The sequence below is a fragment of the Orcinus orca genome, chromosome 2 (assembly GCF_937001465.1).
Source record: "Orcinus orca chromosome 2, mOrcOrc1.1, whole genome shotgun sequence".
Lineage (NCBI taxonomy): Eukaryota > Metazoa > Chordata > Mammalia > Artiodactyla > Delphinidae > Orcinus > Orcinus orca.
In genome coordinates this window covers 102,416,211-102,441,736 of record NC_064560.1, presented here as the reverse complement: position 1 = coordinate 102,441,736, position 25,526 = coordinate 102,416,211, and the positions used below count along the sequence as shown (strand labels likewise).

Here is a 25,526-nt window from a genome sequence, read left to right as displayed (position 1 = left end):
CATTTAAGGTAATTATTGATATGTATGTTGTTATTACTGTTTTCTTAATTGTTTTGGGTTTGTTTTTGTAGGTCTTTTCCTTCTCTTGTGTTTATTGCCTAGAGAAGTTCCTTTAGCATTTGCTGTAAAGCTAATTTGGTGGTGCTGAATTCTCTTAGCTTTTGCTTGTCTGTAAAGGTTTTAATTTCTCTGTCAAATCTAAATGAGACTCTTGCTGGGTAGAGTAATCTTGGTTGTAGGTTTTTCCCTTTCATCACTTTAAATATGTCCTGCCAGTCCCTTCTGGCTTGCAGAGTTTCTGCTGAAATATCAGCTGTTAACCTTATGGCGATTCCCTTGTATGTTATTTGTTGCTTTTCCCTTGCTGCTTTTAATGATTTTTCTTTGTATTTAATTTTTAATAGTTTGATTAATATGTGTCTTGGCATGTTTCTCCTTGGATTTATCCTGTATGGGACTCTCTTTGCTTCGTGTACTTGATTGACTATTTCCTTTTCCATAGTTGGGAAGTTTTCAACTATAATCTCTTCAAATATTTTCTCAGTTCCTTTCTTTTTCTCTTCTTCTTCTGGGACCCCATACTTCAAATATTGGTGCGTTTAATGTTGTCCCAGAGGTCTCTGAGACTGTCCTCAATTCTTTTCATTCTTTTTTCTTTTTTCTACTCTGCTGCCATTACTTCCACTATTTTATCTTCCAGGTCACTTATCCATTATTTTGCCTCAGTTATTCTGCTATTGATTCCTTCTAGAGAATTCTTAATTTCATTTATTGTATTGGTCATCATTGTTTGTTTGCTCTTTAGTTCTTCTAGGTCCCTGTTAAAAGTTTCTTGTATTTTCTCCATTCTATTTCCAAGATTTTGGATCATCTTTACTATTATTACTCTGAACTCTTTTTCAGGTAAACTGCCTACGTCCTCTTCATTTGTTTGGTCTGGTGGGTTTTTACCTTGCTCCTTCATCTGCTGTGTATTTCTCTGTCTTCTCATTTTGCTTAACTTACTGTGTTTGGGGTCTCCTTTTCACAGGATGCAGCTTTATAGTTCCCATTGCTTTTCATGTCTGCCCCCAGTGGGTAAGTTTGGTTCAGTGTGTTGTGCAGGCTTCCTGGTGGAGGGACTAGTGCCTGTGTTCTGGTGAATGAGGCTGGATCTTGTCTTTCTGGTGGGTAGGACCACATCCAGTGGTGTGTTTTGGGGTGTCTGTGAACTTATTATGATTTTAGGCAGCCTCTCTGCTAATGTGTGGGGTTGTGTTCCTGTCTTGCTCGTTGTTTGGCATGGGGCGTCCAGCACTGGAACTTGCTCATTGTTGAGTGGAGCTGGGTCTCAGCGTTGAGATGGAGAGCTCTGGGAGAGCTCTCGTTGATTGATATTACGTGGAGCCAGGAGGTCTCTGGTGGTCCAATGTCCTGAAGTTGGCTCTCCCACCTCAGTGGCTCAGGCCTGACACCCGGCCGGAGCAACAAGGTCCTGTCAGTTGCACAGCTCATCACAACTCCACAGCTGAGAGCAAGGGGTTTCTCACAGCTCCAGGTTGCAGTGCTCCAGGGAAGTGTTCAGCTTGGCTTGCCTCCCATAGACATCCAGAGCAGTCTGTACAAAGCCACAGAGCATCTCATGTCTCACTCTCTGATCCTCCTTGCTGTATCGATTTTGGAGCTGTTGCCCCCATTTTAATCATGAGGCTTTAGAGCTCTGTAGCCAATGCTATTAGAGCTCAGCCTGTCATCCCATGGATCCCTTCAGCATTTTTGTGCACACCTGCTCCCCAAGCACGTGCTCTCTCAACAGCAGCAACTGCATCTTCTTCAACCATCAGTTTTAATATATAAAATATAAATAACTAAAAATGTAACATGTAATTGTTGAATGTTTAGGCTTTTCATATATAGAAGCAATAGATGATTACCAGAGATCACAGATGTAGAAACAGAAAAACTGTCCCCAAAGAAAAGAGATACTTAAGAAACACCTTTAAAAACTGTAAGGTATATCCTTAGAAAAATTTGGGAAAGTCTTGCATCCATAAAGCTAAAATAGGGCACTATAAAAAGAGGCAAGGAGTGATGTTGCAACTAAAAATAACTGTTGAATTCAAATATAAGCAATTTTAGGTAAATTTGCAGAAATATCCCAAAATGTAGAGCAAAAAGCTAAGCTGAAGGAAAATATGAGAGAAAATAAAAAAGAGGATTTTCTGAACAGATTCAGTGAAAGAATTAAGCCCTAATGTCCTAAAACAGAGGTTACAGCTTATGGACCAAAGCCAGCTAGGCACTTGCTTGCTTTTTTTTTTTTTTTTAACAGCCCATAAGATAATAATTTTTTTTTACATTTTAAAATGGTTACCTTTTAAACGGCTATATAAGTACCTACACAGTAGCCTCAATTTTTGTCTCCTGCCTGTGTGACACCTAAAATATTTACTGTCTGGCCCTTTATGAAAAAGTTTACTGACTCCTGTCCTAAGACATTTAATGTATGTTATCTATTGATTTATCTCATATATCTAGGATGGTACTCAGTAAGACCATCCTTGGAATATGTGAGGAAACTATCACTCAAATCATTTTCTGTGTTCTGTGGTTCACATGAGGAATTCTGACTGAGAAAGATAAGAATCAGTCTAGGTAACCCTGCACCCAACTAGCTGGAATCACCAAACAATAATACAAACAGAGGGAAGGAAATTATTAAAGAAATTATTCACACAAAAATTTTCAGAGCTGAAGGGAAACAGTAGTCTTTAAATTGAAATGCTTATCAAAGGCCCAATACAATGACACTGTACACACAAGGTATAATACTGTGAAATTTTAAAACACCAGGGTAAAGATAAATCACCACATTTTTCACAGCGAGAGAAGGATCACCTCCAAAGGAACAAGAAGCAGCCTTTTCAATACCAATACCATACTCAAAGTTGATAAAGCACTGTCTTCAAGTTTCTGAGGAAAAATGAGTTTCAACCTAGACTCCTATGAGGGGCCAAACTACTGGCCAAACACATAAGTTGCCGATCTACTACTCATCTATCATAGCTGGAAGCCAGTTTGGGACAGGGATGTGTGAGCTATTCAGCAGGATGGGAATAAGGACCAGCATGACAAACAGAAACAGTTAAACAGGGGTTCTTTCTGGGAAGCAGGAATAGGAGGGGAGAGGTTGGGGCACCAGAGTCTATTGCTTTTCATTATAAGCCCCTTTATACTATCTCATTTTAAAGCTATGTGTGAATTCTTTGATGAGATGATTGTTTTTTAATTTATTAAAAATAGGAGTAAAGCTATGGTCATAAAAATAGAGTTTACAGGGTCATATTTATAGGAAAGGTGTAAGAAGAAACAAAAATAAAAATACTGAGATAGGTTTTTTGAAAAATGTCTAAGTCTATAAATGCATAAAAGAATAGAGGAAAAAAACACTTTCCAGAGGAGTAACCAAATTCTCAAAGAAGGACAAAGTTATTGACAAATATCAATTTATTCTCTGGTATTCATAAAGAACCTGAAGTAATGCTCCTGGAAATTATGCTGGTGGTTGCAGGAAAAAAAAACAACGCAGTCATACTTTTTAAAAAGCTTTATAAAGATGTAATATATATACCATGTACCTGACCCACTGAAAATGCACCATTCAATGGTTTTTAGTATATTCACAGAGTATGCAACCACCCTCGCAATTCTGGAACATTTTCATCACCTCAAAAAGAAGTCCCATGCCCTTGAGCAGTCACTCCTGATTTCCCAACTTCCTCAGCCTCAGACAACCTCTAATATTTTCTGTCTCTATAGATTTGCCTATTACAGACATTTAACATGAGGTGAATCTTACAATACGTGGTCTTTTGTAACTGGCTTCTTTTACTTTGCATAATGTGTCCGAGGTTCACCCATGTTGTAGCATGTATCAGTACTTCATTCCTTTCTATAACTGAATAATATCCCACTGTATGTATATACCCCAGTTTGTTTATCCATTCATTTGTTGATGGACCTATGGGTTGTTTCTACTTTTTTTTTTTTTTTTTGCGGTACATAGGCCTCTCACTGTTGTGGCCTCTCCCGTCACGGAGCACAGGCTCCGGACGCGCAGGCTCAGCGGCCATCGCTCACGGGCCCAGCCACTCCGTGGCATGTGGAATCTTCCCAGACTGGGGCACGAACCCGTGTCTCCTGCATTGGCAGGCGTACTCTCAACCACTGCACCACCAGGGAAGCCCTGTTTCTACTTTTTGACTATAATTAATAATGATGCTACGAGTATTCATGTACAGGTTTTTGTGCGGACATATGTGGTAAGTAGATTTTAAAATAAAAACTGTGTAAAAAGTAAAATGAACTAGATAAGTATTTTTACAAGCTTTAAGCGTTATATAAATAGAAACTATCTTTGCATTTTTATCTACATATTTTATGTTCTTCTAATTTGTTTCTCTATACAGTTATTGCTAATCAACAAATATAAAAATGAATTATAGATACACAGCCATGGGGAAAAAACCCAAACAGTAAAAAAAAAAAGATATTCAGTATAGTGAATTATAAATCTCTCACCCTTTCCCCACCCTCAGAGAAAATACTGTGAACAGTTTCTTGGACCTTCTATAAGTATTTTTTGCAAATACCAGCATGTGAGAAAGCTGTTCTGTTTTTACACAAAAAGGTGCATCATATATACAATGTTTTGCACCTTTGTTCCTTCATTTAATATATTTTGAAACTTAACATCCTATCAATACATATACCTCTGTCTCTTTTTTTAAACAGCTGATGAGGATTTCATTATATGGCTACACCATACCTTACTTAGTGCTTTATTAATGGGGCACCCCAGCCTTCTTCCTAGCTAACAGAATTCTGATTTTATTCAAATAATGGATGATAATGTGTGTCAGGGATACAGGCAGCTACTCCCTACCCCGACCCCACCCCCCGCCAGGAGCTGACTTCTGATTCCTCTAAACCTCCCGGTAATTCCACTCTCTTTACTAATGACGGGGTTAGAAATACACACACAACATAATTCCGGTCCAAGAGACATGAATCAAAGTCTCCTAGGGAAACTTTTGGAAAAGGGTTCTTCACTTTTTAAAAGAGACATGTGAGAAAACATTCTCCCTTTTCTACCTCTGGACATCATCATGGGAGGCTATGTCATTAGGAACTGCTGGAAGCTTCCTGTGACCAAGGACAGAAAGGCAAGAGAATCCCAGAGAGGCTAGGATTACTTGAAGCTGAAAGCATCCTAAATGATACACTTCAGAAGGGCCTTCCCTAAATACCCTACATTGAGAGAATCCCCTCAAGTCTCTAATATCCCCTGATACTCACTCCATAGCACCCAGTGTTTTCCCTTGACAAGTCTCAGCACATTGGTAATTCTTTTGAGAAACTAGTTTATAGGGGTCCACAGCAGACAGTAAGCTTCGCTGAGGGTAGGGACTGTGGCCTCACATTAATAAGCATTAGCAAAGTGACTGGGAAAAAATATCACACCAATTTTTTGTGTGTGTGCGGAGGTGGAGGAGTATAAATACATGGATAAAAATACATAGGAAAAAATACCAGACTATCACACAATCAGTGGTGGCATTATGGAGATTAAATTATGGCCGATTTTTATTTCTCTTTCTAAAAATATCTGTGGTGTGCAAGTTATGTTGCTTCTGTAACATAATACTAATATATTCATGAACATATACACATTTTGTAAATATAATATGATGAGTATGAATACTAAAGATATAAACTGAGCACCATGGGTGTACAGGGAATGAAGTGGGGCTGTCTTTTTCCAGATGCTCATACACTATGCTGATGCACAGATTATACAATGTGTACATTGCTCCTAATGTGTCAAACATTTTTCCCTCCTGATAACTTGCCTCCCTTGGTCTCATATGAGCAACTATAAGTGTAGATTTTACTATAATTTTCTATTGAGCATTAACTTCAATTTGGAGTCTCCTCTATTTGTTAACCTACCAGTAACAGTTCTCCACAAAAGACTTTCTTTGAACTTCACGTTTTCTCAAAGATATAAAGGCTCCCTTCAACCTCTGGCCACAATTTCCATTTGGCTGAATGCCCAATAATCAACATTTTACTGTACTCTGTTATCTCAATAGACATTTTTATGTGAATACATTCAATGGAAAACATTTTGTGCTATGTATAATGATATAAATGACAAGAAGAAAATAGAGGACTGCACATAATTATGTCCTTTGTACAGCAAGTATTAAATCGCCATGTGTTTTCTATATCTAGCTGTGATGAATTAGCATTGATCCACAAAAATTTATCTAGTTACCCTTGGAATAAATTTGCAAATTTCTGATTAAAATAAATGCACGGCCTATGATCCCAGAATAGAGGAATACTGGCTAGAACATTTGGCAACAGTGAAATTATAGTAAAAGAAACAATGAGTAAAAGGCAGTAAAGTACCGAGCCAGGTTTATCATCTACAAATGGCCTTCTTTCTTATTTTTGTAGTAACATCTCTAACTCAAGAGTAGTACTGACTTTCAAGTATCCATTCTAAGAAAAAATCAAGATGGTAAAAAATAATGGGAAGATTTTTAATTAAAATTTTTAAAAATTTAATTACAATTTTAATTCCTCTAATGGATAACCATATTATCTACTTCTACCCACACTTTGATATTCCTTTCATCCCTGATATTGTTCATTTGAGTTTTCTTTCTCCATTTTTTCCTCCTTTTTTAAATTAATTAATTACTGTATTTACTTTTGGGTGCATTGGGTCTCCGCCGCTGCGCGCGGGCCTCCCCCCCTCCCCAGCTGCAGCGAGCAGGGGCCACTCCTTCGTTGCAGTGTGCAGGCTCCTCACTGTGGCGGCCTCTCCCGCTGCAAAGCACGGGCTCTAGGCATGCAGGCTTCAGCAGTTGTGGCACGGGGGCTCAGTATCTGTGGCTTATGGACTCTAGAGTGCAGTCTCAGTAGTTGTGGCACACGGGCTTAGTTGCTCCGCGGCATGTGGGATCTTCCCGGACCAGGGCTCGAACCCATGTCCCCTATATTGACTGCAGGATTCTTAACCACTGCGCCACCAGGGAAGCCCTGAGTTTTCTTTCTCTCTTATTAGGGCTTGCTATGGTATAGCAATTTTATTAATTTTTTCAAAGAACCACCTTTAGTTTCATTTACTTTCTCTACTTTTTATCCATTTTCTATTTTATTGACTTCCATTCTTATTTCCTTCCCTTTACTTTTTTTTTTTTTTTTTTTTTGGTGTTACGCGGGCCTCTCACTGCTGTGGCCTCTCTCGTTGCAGAGTGCAGGCTCCGGACGCGCAGGCTCAGCGGCCATGGCTCACAGGCCCAGCCGCCCCGCGGCATGTGGGATCCTCCCGGACCGGGGCAAGAACCCGCGTCCCCTGCATCGGCAGGCGGACTCTCAACCACTGCGCCACCAGGGAAGCCCTCCCTCTACTTTTCATTTTTTGGTTAAGGCAGAAACTTAGATCATCGATTTTAAATCCTTTTTCTTTTGTATATAAGCATATAAAGATGTAAATTTCCAAGCACTGAATTAGCTCATCCTATATTGATATGTTATGCTTTAATTATCAATCAGTTAAAATGATTTCTAAATTTCCTATGATTTTCTTTTTGATCGTGGCTTATTTAAAATACGTTTAATTTCCAAATATTTATGGATTTTTGAGATATATTGACATATCCAGATATACATGTATAATATATATCCCAGATATACATTCCAGAATTCTATTTAAAGGTGGTTGTAATCAGAGAATATATTCTATAGAATCTCAAGCCTTTTAAACACATTCAGACTTGTTTTATGGCCCAATATATGGTCATCTTGGAGAATGTTCCATGGGCATATAAAAAGAACGTATATTCTTCAGGTACAGGCATACTTTGTTTTATTGTGTTTCACAGATACTACGTTTTTTACAAATTGAAGGTTTGTGGAAAACCTGTGTCAAGTGAGTTTACTGGTGCCATTTTTCCAACAGCACTTGCTCACTTTGTGTCGCTATGTCACTAACAATTCTCGCAATATTTCAAAATTTCTCATTATTATTATATTATGATACCATTGTCATGGTATCTGTGATCAGTGATCTCTGATGTTACTATTGCAAAAAGATTATGACTCCCTGAAGGCTCAGATGATGGTTAGCATTTTTTAGCAATAAAAAGTTATTTTTAAATTAAGGTATGTATAGTGTTTTTAGACATAATGCTATTACACACTTAACAGACTACAGTATAGTGTAGACATAACTTTTATATGCACTGGGAAACCAAAAAAATTGTGTGACTCACTTTATTGTGGTGGTCTGGAACTGACTCCACAATATCTCTGAGGTATGCTGTATCAGATGTAGTGTTTTATACATGCCAAACAGTTTAAGTTGATTGATAGTGTTCTTCAAATCTTTTATGTACTTACTGGATTTTTGTTTTTTGGTCTAGTTGTTTTATCAATTATTGACAGAGGCGTGACAAAATCTTTATTCTGGATTTATTTCTCTAGTTAGTTCTGTCAATTTTTTCTTCAAAATTTTGAAGTTCTTCTATCAGGTGTATTCATAGGACTGTATGTCTTCTTGATGAATAAATGCTTTTATGATCATGAAATCTCTCTGGTAATACTCTTCATCCTGAAGTCTACTTCATTTAATAATAATACAGCCATATCAGGGTATTGTTTTGTTTAGTGATGGTATACCTTTTCCTGTACTTTTACTTTTAACCTGTTTGTGTCTCTATACTGAAAATGTGTCTCCTGTAAACAGCATATGGTTGAATATTACTTTTTTGTAAGTATTGAGATGGTTTGCTTTACGGCTTGTTATCATCTATTTCTTTTCTATTTTTTTATTCTTCTTTTCTTCCCTTTCACCTTTTTAAAAAAATTAGTAATCAAGTGTTTCTTGGTATGCCATTTTATTTCCTTTAATGGACCTTCACCTATAATATTTCATTTTAATTTCTTAGTGACAGCTCTAAGGATTACAATACGCATCCTTAAATGTCACAATAATAAGAGAGCTGAGCCACTTTAATCACTTTCGGATCTCTTTCAAGAGAACCTGCATAGCTGATTGGCAGCCACAGCTAACCATGTACCTTTGAATCTACCCATTGGGTTCTCTTTGCTTTCTCTCAAAGACTGGGCACTCTTGCCCAACACAGGACTTCTCTAACAGACAACCTTTGCTGGGAAACTCTCCATCAGTCTGGGCGAGACGTTCTCAGAACTGTGCTGCAGTGTGAGACTCTTCCTACCCAGTCCTTTCGCCCCTCTCCTTGAGCACGTGTTAAGCCTGCATCATGAGGAGAAGGCTCTTCCCACCTGTGTGTCTTCCCTGTCTGACCTTCACAGGTGCTTCCCCAATAAACCTCCTGCATATCTAATTCCATCTTGATGTCTGTTTCTTAGAGAGCCCAAACCAACACAGATGGTATGAGTAGTGGGGTGTTAGGACCAGCCCACACTCACTTGGCTGGCAAGGATCTCCCTATCCTTAGTAGAATGTAGGACATATATAGTCACTGGCAGAAGATGGTGGTCCAATTCCTTGCCTGGCAAGGATCTCCCCATCCTTAGCAGAATGTGGGACATATATAGTCACTGGCAGAAGATGGTGGTCCAATTCCTAAAGACTTCTCCAGGGGTGTCCTAGGCAAATGTCCTGGTGGAGGGAGACACCCTTGCCAGTTTGATGTATAACGCACTTGAAAGGGAAGGGAAGAACAATACCTACAAGGACAATGAAGTTGTCTAGTTTTTACTACTGATGACTTACAGAGAGACCATGAGAAAATAAGGGCAGTTAACAAAAGCAAAAGGTTAAATCTGAGAGACAGAGGGTCTCTTTGGTAATGTATAAAGAGGCCTGCACCTCCTGAAGTGGAAAAGAGGACAAAACTAAGGAGCAGTGTCAGAGTTGACAGAGCTTGCAGAGCTCAGAGACATTTAAATGCTCAGTCACTGTGGGTCTATTATGTTAATGTCAGGGCCCTGGCTGGGAAAACCTGGGATCCTGATGTGCAGGACAGGAGGATCTGGGTGGACGCTCCTGAGGATTTTGGTTCCGCAGGTCCCTGAACCCTCAGAGCTTGCAGAGTAGGGTATTTCATCCCTCTGTAATAAGAGCTGGCACTTCCCACGTGCAGGATGACATTGCAGAAGCTGGTCCCCACACTCTCTCCTCAGGAGTTGCCCCCACTTCTCCCCTGGTTATCAAGATAATAATCAGTGTTAAATCCCAGCTGGGCCTGATACAGAATGAAAGCGATTACATTTGGAAGAAGCTTCAAGAATTAAACAGCATGTCCTGGCACGACCCAGAGGAATATCTCTGGGACTACGATTGATCAAAGGGGCAGAAACATAAGACAGCATAAGCAAGAATTCATTGACATGGAGGCATCTTCTCAGGACAAGGGATTGAACATCCTGTCAAGGACCCCATGAGATGAGGCAAGGTTCCTGCTAGAGTGGCTCCTAGAAGTTGCCCTGGCATATGGTAGGGGAAGGAATAAAAAGGCCAAGGGAAGTTGGAATGCTAGAATTAAAAGAAAAAAATATATATATATATTTATAAAATATGAGGCCAAAATACCTACCAGATGCTTGTATTCCATGAGAGGGGAGGGAACCACAGTCATCAGGTGTGTGCTGGTAAGAGGGGCAGCAGCTTCACCCAGAAGTGCAGTAGTGGCTCTCGTCTGCATGCCAGGACTGATGGTGGGAGAGGTGGTCAAAGAGCTGGGCTCCTTAATAGCCATGCATGGGGACGAGCCTCCCCTTCTCCAGTAAGAGGCCGGCCAGTGACATTTCACTGCTAGAACCAAGGGGGCTACAATTATTGTAATGACCAGCCACGTAAGAGGGGCACTGAAGCTGACTTGACCTGTAGGGTATAGAGCATGGGGCCCCTAAGGGGCAAAAGAGGCAGGTGATCAACAAAAGTGCTGCTTAACATCTACAATTATAAGAAGGAAGAACGGAGAAGCAGTGGCTAAGGACAATTGTCCCAATTAAAAAAGAAAAGTCACAATCCCTCATCCAGTTCCCCAACCTGAGCCAATTTTCAGATCCACAGTACATTGACTGAAGAAGTAACCTAGTCCATAGGAGGAAGGACTCTGCATCACTGTAGGAAATGTATATTGTAATGATTCCTCTCTTCCTCCCCCAAAAGGACTATGGCCACTTATTTGGGTGAGTGTATACTGGGGAGAAAGAATAATCAGACATATTGAGGACTGCTGGAAACAGAAACCCAAAGCGTCATTAGGTCTTCCATATTAAAGCAAGGACTTACAGAGAACAGAAAACAAATGGAGTCCTGTCTAACGTTCAGCTTATACCGAGTTCACTAGTTCTGTGGATCCACCCAGTAGTCATTTCCCTAGTTTTCAAGTGTACAATAGGGATTGATATAATGGAAGTTGGATCTCCTCACTACCACCACCACATTGAATCCGTGGCTTGTGGGATAGGAGCTATCATAGTGAGAAGGCCAAGTGGAAGCCTTTGAAACTGTCCTCCCTCTGGTGAAGATAGTAAATCTAAAACAATACTGACTAGATATGACAACAAAAGCACAAGGAACAAAAGAAAAGAGAAACTGAACATCATCAAAACTTAAAACTTTTGTGCTTCAAAGGATACCATCAATAAATTCAAAAGACAACCCACAGAATGAGAGAAAATTTTTGCAAATCATGTATCTGACAAGGGACTTGTATCTAGAAATATAAAGAACTATGACAACTCAATAACAAAAAGACAAATAACCCAATTATAAAATGGGCAAAGGATCTGACTAGACATTTCTCTAAAGAAAATATACAACTGGAAAATAAGCTCATGAAAAGATGCACAACATCATTAGCCATCAGGGAAATGCAGATCAAAACCACAATAAGATACCATTTCACACCCACTAGGAGGGCTGTGATAAAAAGTCAGATAATAACAAGTGTTGTCAAGGATGTGGAGAAGTGAGAACTCTCATACTCTGTTGGTGGGAATATCAAACGGTAAAGCCACTTTGGAAAACATTTTGGCAGTTTCTCATTCAGTGCAGCAATCCCACTCCTAGGTATATATACTCCCCAAATGAAAATATATGTCCACACAAAAACTTGCATCCAAATGTTCATAGCACCATTATTCATAATAGTTAAAAAGTGGAAACAACTCAGATGTCCAACTGATGCATGAATATAGCGTGGTTAACCATATAATGGAATATTATTTGGCAATAAAAAGAAATTAAGTACTGATACATGCTACAACATGGTTGAACCTTGAAAACATTACACTTAGTGAAAGAAGCCAGATACAAAGGGCCACATATTATATGATATCATTTATACGAAATGTCCAAAATAGGCAAATCTCTTTAAGAGGCTGAAAGTAGATTTGGAGGTTGCCTGGGAAGAGGGGCAGATCCTGGGGGAAAATGAGAAGTGACAGATGGTGGGTCTGGGGTTTATTTTGGGGGTGATGAAAATGTTCTAAAATTGATTTTGGTGATGGTTGAACAACCCTGTGAATATACTAAAAACCACTGAATTGTACACTTTGAGTGGGTGAATTGTATGTTATGTTAATTATATCTTAATAAAGCTGTTTAAAAAACAACAAAAATACTGCAACATAGTGGGAATGTCATAGATTTGTACCACCATTAAAGACCTAAAGGATATAAGAGTGGTTCCTATAATATGCTCATTTAATTCTCCAGTCTGGTCCCTACAGAAACCAGATAATAGCCTCAATCACCTGCTGGTTCCTGGATACAAGGAGTCCAAGTGCCCTGGCAGCAGGTATAGACTGTGGTTCAATGGAACCCTTGATATGTCCCCTAGAAAGAGAGTGCTCCCTCTGGGGACTTGGACCTCTAACTCAGCAGAGCCCACAGTTCTAGGGACAGGAAGCACACAGTCCTCCAGTGGGTCTTTGGAAATGATGGTGAGTGGGGACCCTCCTACTTCTATTCCTTTGTTCCTGGACCGTGTATTCTTTCCATTGTGAACACAGCCTCATATTAGGTCTTTGGTTTAAATGATTAAACTGGTACCCCATCTTTACGGAGTATTGCCTCCATATTGGTGCTTCAGTTGTGCCTTCAGTAGGCCATTCCAGTGCTCTGTGAGGCTGCCTGCTTCTGGATGGCGTGGTAAACGCTGTGACCAATGGATCCCATGGTCATGGGCCCATTCCTGCACCTCCTTCTCTGTGAACTGGGTCCCCTGGAAGGATGAAATGTTGCATGGATTCCATCCCTATGAACACAAATTCTGTAAGCCCCCAGATAATTGTGCTGCCTGAGGTTCTGCAGACAGGAAAGGCAAATCCACATCCACAGGTAATTTGAGGAAAAATTACTGGCCCTTTCAGAATGGAAGGCACCCAATTTAATAAACTTACCACAGAATGGCTATGATCATGAGGGCTAATGGTCTGCAGTTTTAATTTTCTTATAAAGTCTTTGGTCTGGTTTTGGTATCAGAGTAATGCTGGCCTCATGAATAAATTGGGAAATGTTCCTTCCTCTTCTAGTTTCAGTAAGACATTGCATAGAATTGGAATTATTTATTCATCAAATGCGTGGTAGAATTCAACCAGTGGAACTACCTGGGCTCAAAGTCTTCTTTGTTGGATGGTTTTTAACTTCAAATGCAATCTCTTTAAGAGATAAACTTTTCAGGTAATTTATTTCCTATTAAAGTTTTGATGGGTATGTCTTTAAAGGAATTGATCCATTTTATCTAAGTTATTGAATTTATGGGCACAGAATTGTTCATAATATCCCTTATTTTCCATTTAATGTCTGTTGGTTCTGTAATGATGCTACTTTCTAGTTTCTTCAGGTGGAACCTTAGATTAATGGTTCAAGACCTTTCTTCTTTTCTAATATAATTTAATGCTATATATTTTTCTCTAAGCATCGCTTTAGCTGCATCCTACAAATTTTGATTTTTTTTTTTTTTTACTGAAGTACAGTTGATTTACAATGTTGTGTTAGTTTCTGGTGTACAGCAAGGTGATTCAGATATATATATATATTTTTTTTCTTTTTCATATTCTTTTACATTATGGTTTATTACAGGATACTAAACATAGTTCCCTGTGCTATATAGTAGGACCTTGTTCTTTATCTGTTTTATATATAGTAGTTTGTATCTGCTAATCCCAAACTCCTAATTTATCCCTTCTCCACCCTCTTTCCCCTTTGGTAACCATAAGCTTGTTTTGTATGTCTTTGAATCTGTTTCTATTTTGTAAATAAGTTTGTTTGTGTCATATTTTAGATTCCACATATAAATGATACCATATGGTATTTGTCTTTCTCTTTCTGACTTACTTCACCTAGTATGATAATTTCTAGGTCCATCCATGTTGCTGCAAATGGCATTATTTCATTCTCTTTTATGGCTGAGTAGTAGTCCATTGTGTATATGTATATAACATCTTCTTTATCCATTTGATGCTGTATTTTTATTTCATTCTATTAAAATATCTTCTAATCCCTCTTGACAATTCTTATTTGACTCATGGATTACTTAGAAGTGTGTTGTTTAACTTCCAAATATTTGGGGATTTTTCAGATATTTTTGTGTTACTAATTTGTACTTTAATTCCATTATAATCAGAGACCATACTTTGCATGATTTAAATTCTTTTAATATTGTTGAGGTTTGGGTTTTGGCCCAGCATACTCAGTAAATATTCCATGTGCAATTTTAAAGACCATGTGTTTTGCTGCTGTTGGGTGGAAAGTCTATAAATGTCAATTAAATAAAAGTGATTTGATCATGTTGTTCAGGACTTCCGTATCTTTACTGAATTTTTTGTCTACTTATCCTACCAATTACTGAGAGAAGAGCATTTAGTTTTCCAAGTATAATCCTCGTATTTTTCCTCAGCTTAGAATACCTTTATCACACTGTCATTCCTGAAGGATATTTTTGTTAGATATAGAATTTGGAGTTGACTATTCTTTTTTCTTTGCTACCTTAATTACCCTGTTTCATCACAGTTTCTGATGAGAAATCCATAGTTATATGAATCATTGTTCCCATATACATGTCATTGTCAGTTTGAGGGCCCTCCTGAAACCTGAAATAAGTGCTGACTGGAGTTTGCTCTTATGGGATAGTGAGGTGGGGTGAGGAGGAAGGCAGGAATGTGACTGGAGGGTGTATAAGAAGAAATGTATCCACTTGTTGGTAGGCCTTCATCATCTCTTGCCTGGATCAGTATATTTAACAAAAGACTGGGGACCTCCCTCGTGGCGCAGTGGTTAAGAATACGCCTGCCAATGCAGGGGACGTGGGTTCGATCCCTGGTCCGGGAAGGTGCTACGTGCTGTGGAGCAATTAAGCCCATGCACCACAACTACTGAGCCTGCATGCCATAACTACTGAAGCCCACGTGCCTAGAGCCCGTGCTTCACAACAAGAGAAGCCACCACAATGAGAAGCCTGTGCACTGCAACGAAGAGTAGCCTCCGCTCACCGCAACCAGAGAAAGCCTGTGTGCAGCAACAAACACCCAACACAGCCAAAAATAAATAAATAAATAAACAAATGACTGGAGAGACACAAATATTGCATCATCTTTAAAATCAAACTCTGCAAAATTCGAATAAGACTGTTCTCTAAATCAGAATTAAATTAGAATAAGATAATTCCAGGTTTACAATTATCCTTTACCTCTTCATTACCTTACATATGTTTTTCATAATAAGATAAATGGTTCCAGGGCCATGTCAAAATGGGGATACCTAGATTTAAGTCTTTTAAATTTTTACAAATTCTTACAAGATACATTTAAGAATACTGTAAGTGAGAACTTATCATTCTAACCTACTGAGAAAAATCTTTGTTGTTATAATGAAATAAAATGCATACTTACTCTGAATAATATTTCTTCATTCCATTTTGGATTCAAAGTCTAAAAGACAATAAACATATTATAACTAACTGTTTAATATTTTGTCATATAAAAATAAAACAAAGTATATTTTTGAAAAATTTGAATACTGCTAAGTCTAACCTTTTTAATGGTTTTCGTTTGCACACTTGTAAAAACTCCATTCACTGGGTCATATAACGTCACTCTCACATAAGGATCACTGTTAAAATTTAAAAAAAAAAAGTTAATTGTTGCTTATTCCCAAACTCAGGTTACTCGAACTGTAAAAATCACAGAATTTTCCTTGTTAACAATTTCCACAATTACTTCCTACACTTAAAAGTAAGGGATCCTTAGGCAGGGGTAAGTAATTACAGCAATCTTTGCATTTTGTTAAAAAGCTGAAATACGATGTTAGTGAAATAGACAAAGAATTAGAAAGAAAACCTTTTAATCACAATTTAATGATTTCCAACCTCTTAAGATTTTTGAAGTTTTGTTTTATCTTTATTACATGTCTTCCTCTTTTGGGTTAAGAAGGTTGATTCAATGATTCTCAAGAATAGCTTTGCAAGACCTCAGGTTGCTCCAAGTTATCTCACGGGTATAAACTCTTTTTACAAAATAAAGGCAAAGTGCTTCAGTTCAAAATAATTATATGACATGTAACCCCTTGTACAAAGAGACATGGAGAAGGAAAACCTTGTGATATTTAGGTTTGCAAAGCAAAAGACTTTAGACATTTTACTTGTCCATGGTCAAATTTCTCCCATGTCTCTTGGGGATCCCAAGTACCCACCATTCTCCACCACAAACTCCCTCCTCCCATTTCCTTATACAACCTTACCTTTTACTTTAATTGACAAAAATCAAAGTCATTGTAATACTCCCAACATTCTGGTATTTATCAGAGCCCATCTTACCCCTAACCTCAGTGATGCTGGTATTTCACCCAATCGCCCTTGTCCAGTTTCCTCCCACTTCCTCTGGAACCTTACGTCATCTATTTTGACTTCTCCCTTTTATATCTCCAGCTTTTCTTTGACCTAGGTTTTTCCAGTCATAGAAATGTTATTAAACCCGCCCAACTCCTTGACTCTCCTTCCTGCCTCCAGCAAAGCAAACTAGATTTCTTTTCTTTCTGTCTCAAACTTTCCAAGAGAATAATCTGTAATAATAATAATTAACATTTATATAGCAATTACTCTGTGCCAGGCACTGTTCTAAACAGTTTATATATATAAATTTTGGAATCCTTATAACGACCTATGAGGTAGGTATGATTATTATCTCTCTTTTACACAGAGAGGTAAGTCAACTCATCCCAGATCACACAGCTAGGAAGCGGAAAAGCAAGAACTGAAACTCAAGCACCTGGTTCCAGAGGCCCTGCGCTTAACCGTGATGGCATACGACCTCTCTTTCTTCATTTCCTCAACTCCCAGTGCTCTTCACAGCCCTATAATCTGGTTTCCACCTCTTTCCTTCAGATCCATTCCTTGAAAAGTCACCAATCTTGCTAAAACAATAGACACTTTCTAGGCACTTATTTTACTGGTCCTCTGTAGGTTTGATAATACTGACCGTTTACTCCTTGAAGCTCATCTCGTTTAGCTTTCATGACACAAGTCCCTTCTGGTTCTCCCTTTTGTTCTCTCTACATATTTCCTTCACAATCTCATCCATGGTTTTAACAACTAACTACATCCTGTCAAATATAAATATAAAACATAAATATAAATATATATTCCTGATCTCGCCACCCAGCTAGACACTTCCACTTGGACAGTCCACAGACAATGTCTGTTCAAGAGTTTTGCCTATTTTTAATTGGCCATTTTATCATATTATTATTGAGTTGTAAGAGGTCTTTATATACTGTGAATTAAAGGCCTTTGTCAGATATATGTTTTGAAAACATTTTCTCCCAATCTGTGGCTTGCCTCTTCCCTTCCTTAACTGTGTCTTTCAAACAACAAAAGTTTTTAATTCTGATGAAGTCTGTTTCAACATTTTTCTTTCTAAATTTTAGGTTCATATTTTTTGAGTTCCATTCAAGAAATCTTTGTGTAACTCAGTAGAGCAAATATTTTCTCCTATGTCTTCTTCTAGAAGTTTATTAATTTTAGCTCTTATTAATTTTCTATATTATGTGTGATAAGGAAAGAGCTTCATTTTGTTCCATATAGATAACCAGTTGTTCTAGTATCATGTACTTAAAAGACTATCCTTTCTGTTGAATTACCTTAATGCTTAAAGCAACTGACCATATACATGTCTATGTGTATGTGTGTGGGTGTGTGTGTGTACTTCTACACTCTTTATTCTAGTCCACTGAACAATATATCTGTTCTCATGCCAATGCTACTTTGTCTTGATTACCTATAGCTGTATAAAAGTCTTGAAATTATGTAGCAAAAGTTCTCCACCTATGTTCTTCTTTTTCAAAATTGTTTTGGCTATTCTATGTCCTTTGACTTTCCATAACAATACTGGAATCAGCTTATCCATTTCTCAAAAAAAAAAAACATGGCAGGGATTTTGATTGGGATTGAGCCAAATCTATTCAATTTGGAGAGAAATACAACTCTAACAATAATGAATCTGCCAATCCATGAATATGAAAATATTTATCCATCGATTTAGATCTTCAGTTTTGCTCAGGAATGTTTTATAGTTTTCAGTGTACAGTGCTTGCAAATCTTTTGTTAAATTTACTTCTAAGTTTTAAATTTTTATATTATTGTAAACAGAGATTTTAAAAATTCATTTTCCAATTGTTAATTGATTGATAGGATATAACAATATGACTAATTTTGGTACACTGGCTTTGTATCTTGTGGCCTTATATTTTAGTTCTAGCAGCTTCTTTGAGATTCCTTAGGGTTTTCTATGTACATGATCAGACGGTCTACAAGTAAAAAGTTTCTTCCTTTTCAGTCTGCATTATTTTTATTTCTTTTCCTAGTCATATTACTTGGCTAGGACATCCAGTACAGTGTTGAACTGAATGTGAGCTTCTTATTCCTGAGTTTAAGTTTAAGCATTCAGACTTCCTGAGTTTAAGTTTAAGCATTCAGACTGTCATCACTGGGCATGATATTAGCTATTGTCTTTCTCACGGAAAACCTTAATCATGTCTACAACTCCCATCTATCCCTAGTTTGCTAAGACTTTGTATCATGATTGGGTACTGAATTTTGTCAGATGCTTTTGTTGTTTTTATTGAAATGATCATGTTTTTCTTTTATTCTATTAATATTGTATATTACATTGATTAATTTTCATATGTTAAACTAATTCTGCATTTTATTATTAGTTTGTTGAGAGTTTTTATCACAAAAGGGTGTTGAACGTTGACAAATGTACTTTCTACACCTATTGAATGATCATGCATTTTTTTCCTTCTGTGCTATATTACTGTGATGATTTACAGTGGTTGACTTTTTTCAAATGTTGAACAAACCTTATATTCATAGGAAAAATCCCACCTGATCATATATTGCTATATATGGTTCAATATAGGGCTACTGAAGTTTTCTATTTCTTCTGTGATCAGTTTTGGTAATTTCTATCTTTCAAAGATTTTGTCTACTTCATTTAAGTTGTGCATGATTCTTTATTGGCATGAAGTTGTGCACAGTGTTCCCTTTCTGTCTTTTTCATTTCCATAGGGTCTATAGCAATGCCTCTGCTTTTGTTCCATTATGGTAATTTGTGCCTTCTCTCTTTTTTGCTCTTGATTGGTCTAGCTTGAAGTTTAAAATTTTTATTGATCCCTTCAAGGAATGAGCTTTTCATTTCAATGATTTTTTCCTATCATTGTCCATTTTCTATTTCACTAATTTCTGCCCTTATCATTATTTTCTTCCTTCTACTTACTTTGGAATTAATTTGCCCTTCTTTTTTCTGATTTCTTAATCTCAGAACTCAAGCCATTCATTTAGATCTTACTCCTTTACTAAGTTTAGATCTTACTCCTTTTCTAAGTTAAACATTTTAAAACTATAAATTTTCCTCTAATACTTTAGCTGCATCTCACAAATTTTGATGTTGCTATATTTTAATTTCATTCAGTTCAAAATGTTTTCTAATTTATCTTTTGATTCCTTCTTTGACTTATAAACAAAACAAAGTGTATTGTTTTATTTCCAAATATTTGGGATGTTATTGGTTTTTAACTTAATTCCACTGTTATCAGAGAACATCTCTATATGATTTAAATCTTTTCTAAATTCTTGAGATTCGTCCTGTGGTCTTACACATCGCCTATATTGGTGAATGTACCATATGCCCTTGAAAATAATGTAAATTTTGCACTTGTTTGATTTACTGTTTTATTGCCCAGCATAATATGGCAGACAGACTCTAGGGTGGCTTCTTTTATCCCCACCTCCTAATGTTCATGCCTTTTGTGGTCCCCTCCTCGTAAATGCGGGAAGGATTGTGTAGTCTAATGAATAATTATATCAAAAGTGACAAAATGTATGTGGTTACATTACAAAAGATCGTAACCCATCTTGCTAGGAGACTTTCTCTCCTATGATAGCTTTGAAGAAGCAAGCTGCTATCCTGTGAGCTGTCATATGAAGGCCATGTGACAAGAAACTTAGGATGGCCTCTGGCTGACAGCCAGCAAAAAACTGAAGCCCTCAGTCTGGCAGTCTGAAAGAATTGAATGCTGCCAACAACCACATGAGCTTGGAAGTGTATGCTTCCCCAAACAAGCCTCAGATGAAACCACAGCCCTGGCCAATGCCTGATTGCAGATTTTCAAGACCTTGAAGCAGACGACCCAGTTAAACCATGCACAGACTCTGTGACCCGCAGAAACTATGAAATCATAAATAATGTGTTCTTCTAAGCTGCTAAATTTGAGGTAATTATAGTTGTGCAGCAATCGATAAATAATGTGAATATACCATGTGCACTTGAAAAGAATGTGTATTTGGCGGTTGTTAGGAAGTGTTCTTTGCATCGAAGTTCATAATATTGTTCAACTTACTGTTCTTGTTTTTTTTTTTTAATCTTGTTTTATTAACTGCTGAGAGAGAGCTAATGTTTCCAACTATGATTGTGGAATTTTTTCTCTCTCCCTCTAATTCTGTCAACTTTTGCTTCGTATATTTTCAAGTTCTCTTGGCAGGAACATACAACTTTATGATTGTTTTATCTTCTTGATGAATTTATTCTTATATTGTTGTGAAATATCTGGAAATAATTTTTGTGTTGAAATCTCTTTTATCAGATATTAAAATATCCACTTCAGTCTTCACATGCTTGTTTGTATGGCTATGCATCCCTTCTCTTTCAACTTACCTGTGTCTTTATATTTTAAGTGCATCATTTATAGACAGCATTTAGTTGGGTCTTCTTTTTCAATACATTCTAATAACTTCTACCTCATATTCACCTTAGTCCATTAATGTTTAATGTAATTATTGTTATGATTAGATTTAGGTGTATCAAATTATTACTAGTTTTCTATTCTTCCCTCTCCCCTTTCTCTCTCTCTCTCTCTTTTTTGATCATTTGTTCTTTTCCTGGCCTTTTGTTTAACTATTTTATTTTTTCAAGAATTTCATTTTAAAATTTCTATTGCTTTTTAATCTGTAATTCTTTACATTATTTTATTTATTCTTTTATTTTTATTTTTTTTGCGGTACACGGGCCTCTCACTGCTGTGGCCTCTCCCGTTGCGGAGCACAGGCTCTGGATGCGCAGGCTCAGCGGCCATGGCTCACGGGCCCAGCCGCTCTGCGGCATGTGGGATCTTCCCAGACTGGGGCACGAACCCGTGTCCCCTGCATCAGCAGGTGGACTCTCAACCACTGCGCCACCAGGGAAGCCCTACATTATTTTTTAGTGATTTATCTAGGTATTACAATATACATGCTTACTTTTTATTCCACTTACACTTAATATAGTAAACTCTACTAAAAAGGTTCATAATGCATACCATCCCTGTCCTTTATGCCATAGTTGTTATATGTATTCCAATACATATAACACAATACAATACAAAACAGTAAGTTGTGATATAAACAGGCATATGTTTTTTCTAAAAAATTATGATGAAAAGAGCAAAAAGTCTTTCACATGTTTCTAGATATTTACCATTCCTGATGCTCTTCATTCCTTTCTGAGGATCTGAATTTCCATCTTGTATCTACCTCTTTAGCTGGGAGAATTTTCTTTAGCTTTTATTATAGTGCTGGTCTGCCAATGACAAAGTCTCATAGTTTTCTTTTATCTGAAAATGTTATTTTGTCATCATCCTGAAGAATATTTTCACTGAATATAGTACAGAACTCTAGATTGACAGCTATTCTATTGTTCCATTTTCTTCTGGCCTCCATAGTTTCTGGTGAGAAGTCAGTACTCAACTGAATTATAGGTCCCTTGTATGTAATTTGTCATTTTCTGAGTTTCTTCTGTCAGAAGTTTTCTTTATACTTTGTTTTCAACAGCTTGACTATTATGTGCCTCAGTATGTTCTTCTCAGTGTTTATCCTGCTTGGTGTTTTTTTGGTACTATAAACTTGTGTCATTCATCAAATTTGGAAAAAATTTGGCCATTACTTCTTCAAACAACATTTTGCCTCATTCTCTCTCCTCTATTTCTAGGACTCCAGGTAAATGTATGTTAGACTGTTCAATATTATCTAACAAGTCCCTGAGGCTCTGTTCACTTAAAAAAATTTTTAAATCTTTGTTTCTCTCTCATCTCTGGCTGGGAAATCATTTCTATTGATCTGTCTTTAAGTTCAATTAATTTTTCCTCGTCATCTCCATTCTGCTATTAATTTCATCCAAGAATTTTAATTTCAAATATTATATTTTTCAGTTCTAGAATTTTCATTTTTTATGGGTTCTATTTCATTCCTGAGATTTCCAATCTTTTGACTTATTGTGAGCATATTTTCTTTTCTCTACTGAGAATGTGTTTCGTTTTCCTGGCTTTTTATAAATTACATAGCTTTGGATTAGATCTTAGACATTATAAATGTTAAATTGTGGAGACTGTGGATACTGTACTTTCTCTTTGATGAGAATTTGTTTGTTTTTATCATGTAATTAATTATCTTACTTGGACAAGAACCACAAGCTCTGTTTCTTGGGCAGCAACCCTGATCTCTGTTCAGATCTTTTGTCCTCCAATGAGTTGTTTTGAATCTGCTATCATGTGTGTGATTCAGGGTCAGCCAAAATGTCAGTGGACATAGTTTGGGAATTTCCTCTCCAGTTCTTTCCCTTCCAGAATCCCCACCATTGTCATGTTTTCTTCAGAGTAAGTCTTCTGATTTCCCAGGCTATGAATATTATAATTTTTCCATGTTCTGATTCCATGTGGCCTCAGACTAATTCATAAAATTGGAGACTCACTCAGTACAACTCCACACCTCCAAACATGGACTCTCCACTAGACTCTCTACCTGCTCTGTTCGCTCTCCACTGCCTTTAACTTGCTGGTTTTTATAATATGTTCAGAGTTTATGGTTGTTATCTGCAAAAGGATTCGTCTGTTAGAATTTTACTGATTCTCAGAAACAGAACTCAATAATGTATCTTATAACTACCACTCTCAGTTATACCTTTGCCTAAGTTCACAAACCCTGCAATTCAGATGTCAAGGAATTTAGTAAACCACCAACTAGAAACATTATTCTACCTCATAAAACAGCTTACTAATAATATTACTCAATTTTTCATCTAACCAAAGTTTGGAAAAAAACTAATTAATAAATACAAATTTTTAAAACTTATTACTTCTTACATAACTTACATATAACTTCTTACACTTACCTAGCTCCCAAGATATCCTTTTTGGCAAGGCCTATTCCAGCTATAACTTTTACCCTCACAATTTGGGAAGTTTCCTAAAATACAAAAATTTATATTTTATTTTCATATATTTATAACTTACTCAAGACACATTATCTTTATATATGTGTGTGTGTATGTGTATATATATATATATATCTCAAATAAGGTAACAGGATATTAAAATTAACTGGAAGAATCTTTTTCAGGAATTAATTTGATTAAAAGCTATATAAAGGAAAATAAAAACTATATTGTTATTTGTAATGACTTGATTATCTACAAAGAAAAGCCAAAAAAGCTAGAGCCAAATTGTTATAATGACTAAGAATTTATCATTGCTTCCAAGAAAATCTAAAGCCAAATTATTGGAACTGATATAGATTTATCATTGTTGCTAGGTACAGGATAACACAAAATTTAGAGTTCATAATCATTTGTAATAATTACTTAGGTAATTATTTTAAAAATCCCTTTCAGTAAACTATATATTAAATAAAACTATAATGTATTGATATTTTAATGTAGGAAACATTAAATTTCTTGGGTATCATAATAGTATCATGAGGTTTTATATAAGAATGTCTTACTTTTTTTTTTCTTTTTTTTGCGGTATGCGGGCCTCTCACTGTTGGGGCCTCTCCTGTTGCAGAGCACAGGCTCCAGACGCGCAGGCTCAGCGGCCATGGCTCACGGGCCCAGCCACTCTGTGGCATGTGGGATCTTCCCAGACTGGGGCACGAACCCATGTCCCCTGCATCGGCAGGCGGACTCTCAACCACTGTGCCACCAAGGAAGCCCCAGAATGTCTTACTTTTAAGAGATACATATTTAAGTATTTAGGGACAAAGTAAGATAAAGTCTGCAACTTACTCTTAAATGGCTCAGCAAACAAAAAGTTGAACATGAGCGTATGTGTGTGTGTATGGAAATAAAAGGAATAAGCAAAATGTTACCAATTTATGGATCTAGCTGATGGGTAATCAAGTGTTCATTATACTATTCTTTTTATTGTCTCATAGATTTGAAATTTTTCAAATAAAAAGGTGAGTAAAAAAATACTATAAAACAGAATACACATTTAAAAAATTCACAAGTAAGCAAAACTGTTAGATACATTGAAATAAAATTAATAAAAGTCAAAAACCTTTATGGATAAAATTTGTAAATTATTGAAGAAAATAAGAAAAATATAAATAAATGAAGAAATTCACTGTGTTCATGGAAGTAAATATTTAATATTATTATCTGTTTTCTCCAAAGTAAATTATAAATTCAATACAATTTCAACTCCCCTCCTTGAATTATTTCATAGATCTTAACAAATGATTCTAAAATTCATATGGAAAAGTGAAAATGAGTAAAGAGGTAAACTATAGCATTTGATCACTATCTTATACTATATCTAAAAACAAATTGCAGATACATCAAATTCTAAAAGTGAAAAAGAAAACTTTAAAAATTTCATAAGATACTTTAGAATATTTCTGACATTGGAGTAGGAAAGGATTAAAACAATACAAACTCTAATGGAAAAAATTGTTAGATTTGACACTAAAATTATGTTTATATATTTCATATGGAAAAAGATGCCATGAACAAAATGAAAAGACAAGGGGACACACGGGGTGGAAATATCTAAAATATATACACCATGGACAAATTATGATTATCCAGATTATATAAAGAACTCCTAAAAGCCACTAAGTGAAGTTTAAACAACATAATACAAGAAATCATAGAGAATGGCCAATAAA

At 36.7% G+C, this 25,526-nt stretch overlaps 1 protein-coding gene across 3 annotated transcripts in view; it reads right to left on the bottom strand.

Annotated features, from left to right (window-relative positions):
• NEDD4 (NEDD4 E3 ubiquitin protein ligase) overlaps positions 1 to 25,526 on the bottom strand; it is a 193,319-nt gene that overhangs the window by 125,854 nt on the left and 41,939 nt on the right. For all 3 annotated transcript variants that reach the window (XR_007475551.1, XM_049705989.1, XM_004274657.3), the window contains 3 exons: positions 23,752 to 23,825; positions 16,087 to 16,165; positions 15,946 to 15,984 (listed from right to left, as the gene is read on the bottom strand). Coding sequence is in view for 2 of the 3 variants with exons in the window: in XM_049705989.1 (XP_049561946.1) it covers positions 15,946 to 15,984; positions 16,087 to 16,165; positions 23,752 to 23,825 (192 nt within the window). In the remaining variant the exon portion in view is untranslated. The remainder of the gene's footprint in view (positions 1 to 15,945; positions 15,985 to 16,086; positions 16,166 to 23,751; positions 23,826 to 25,526) is intronic.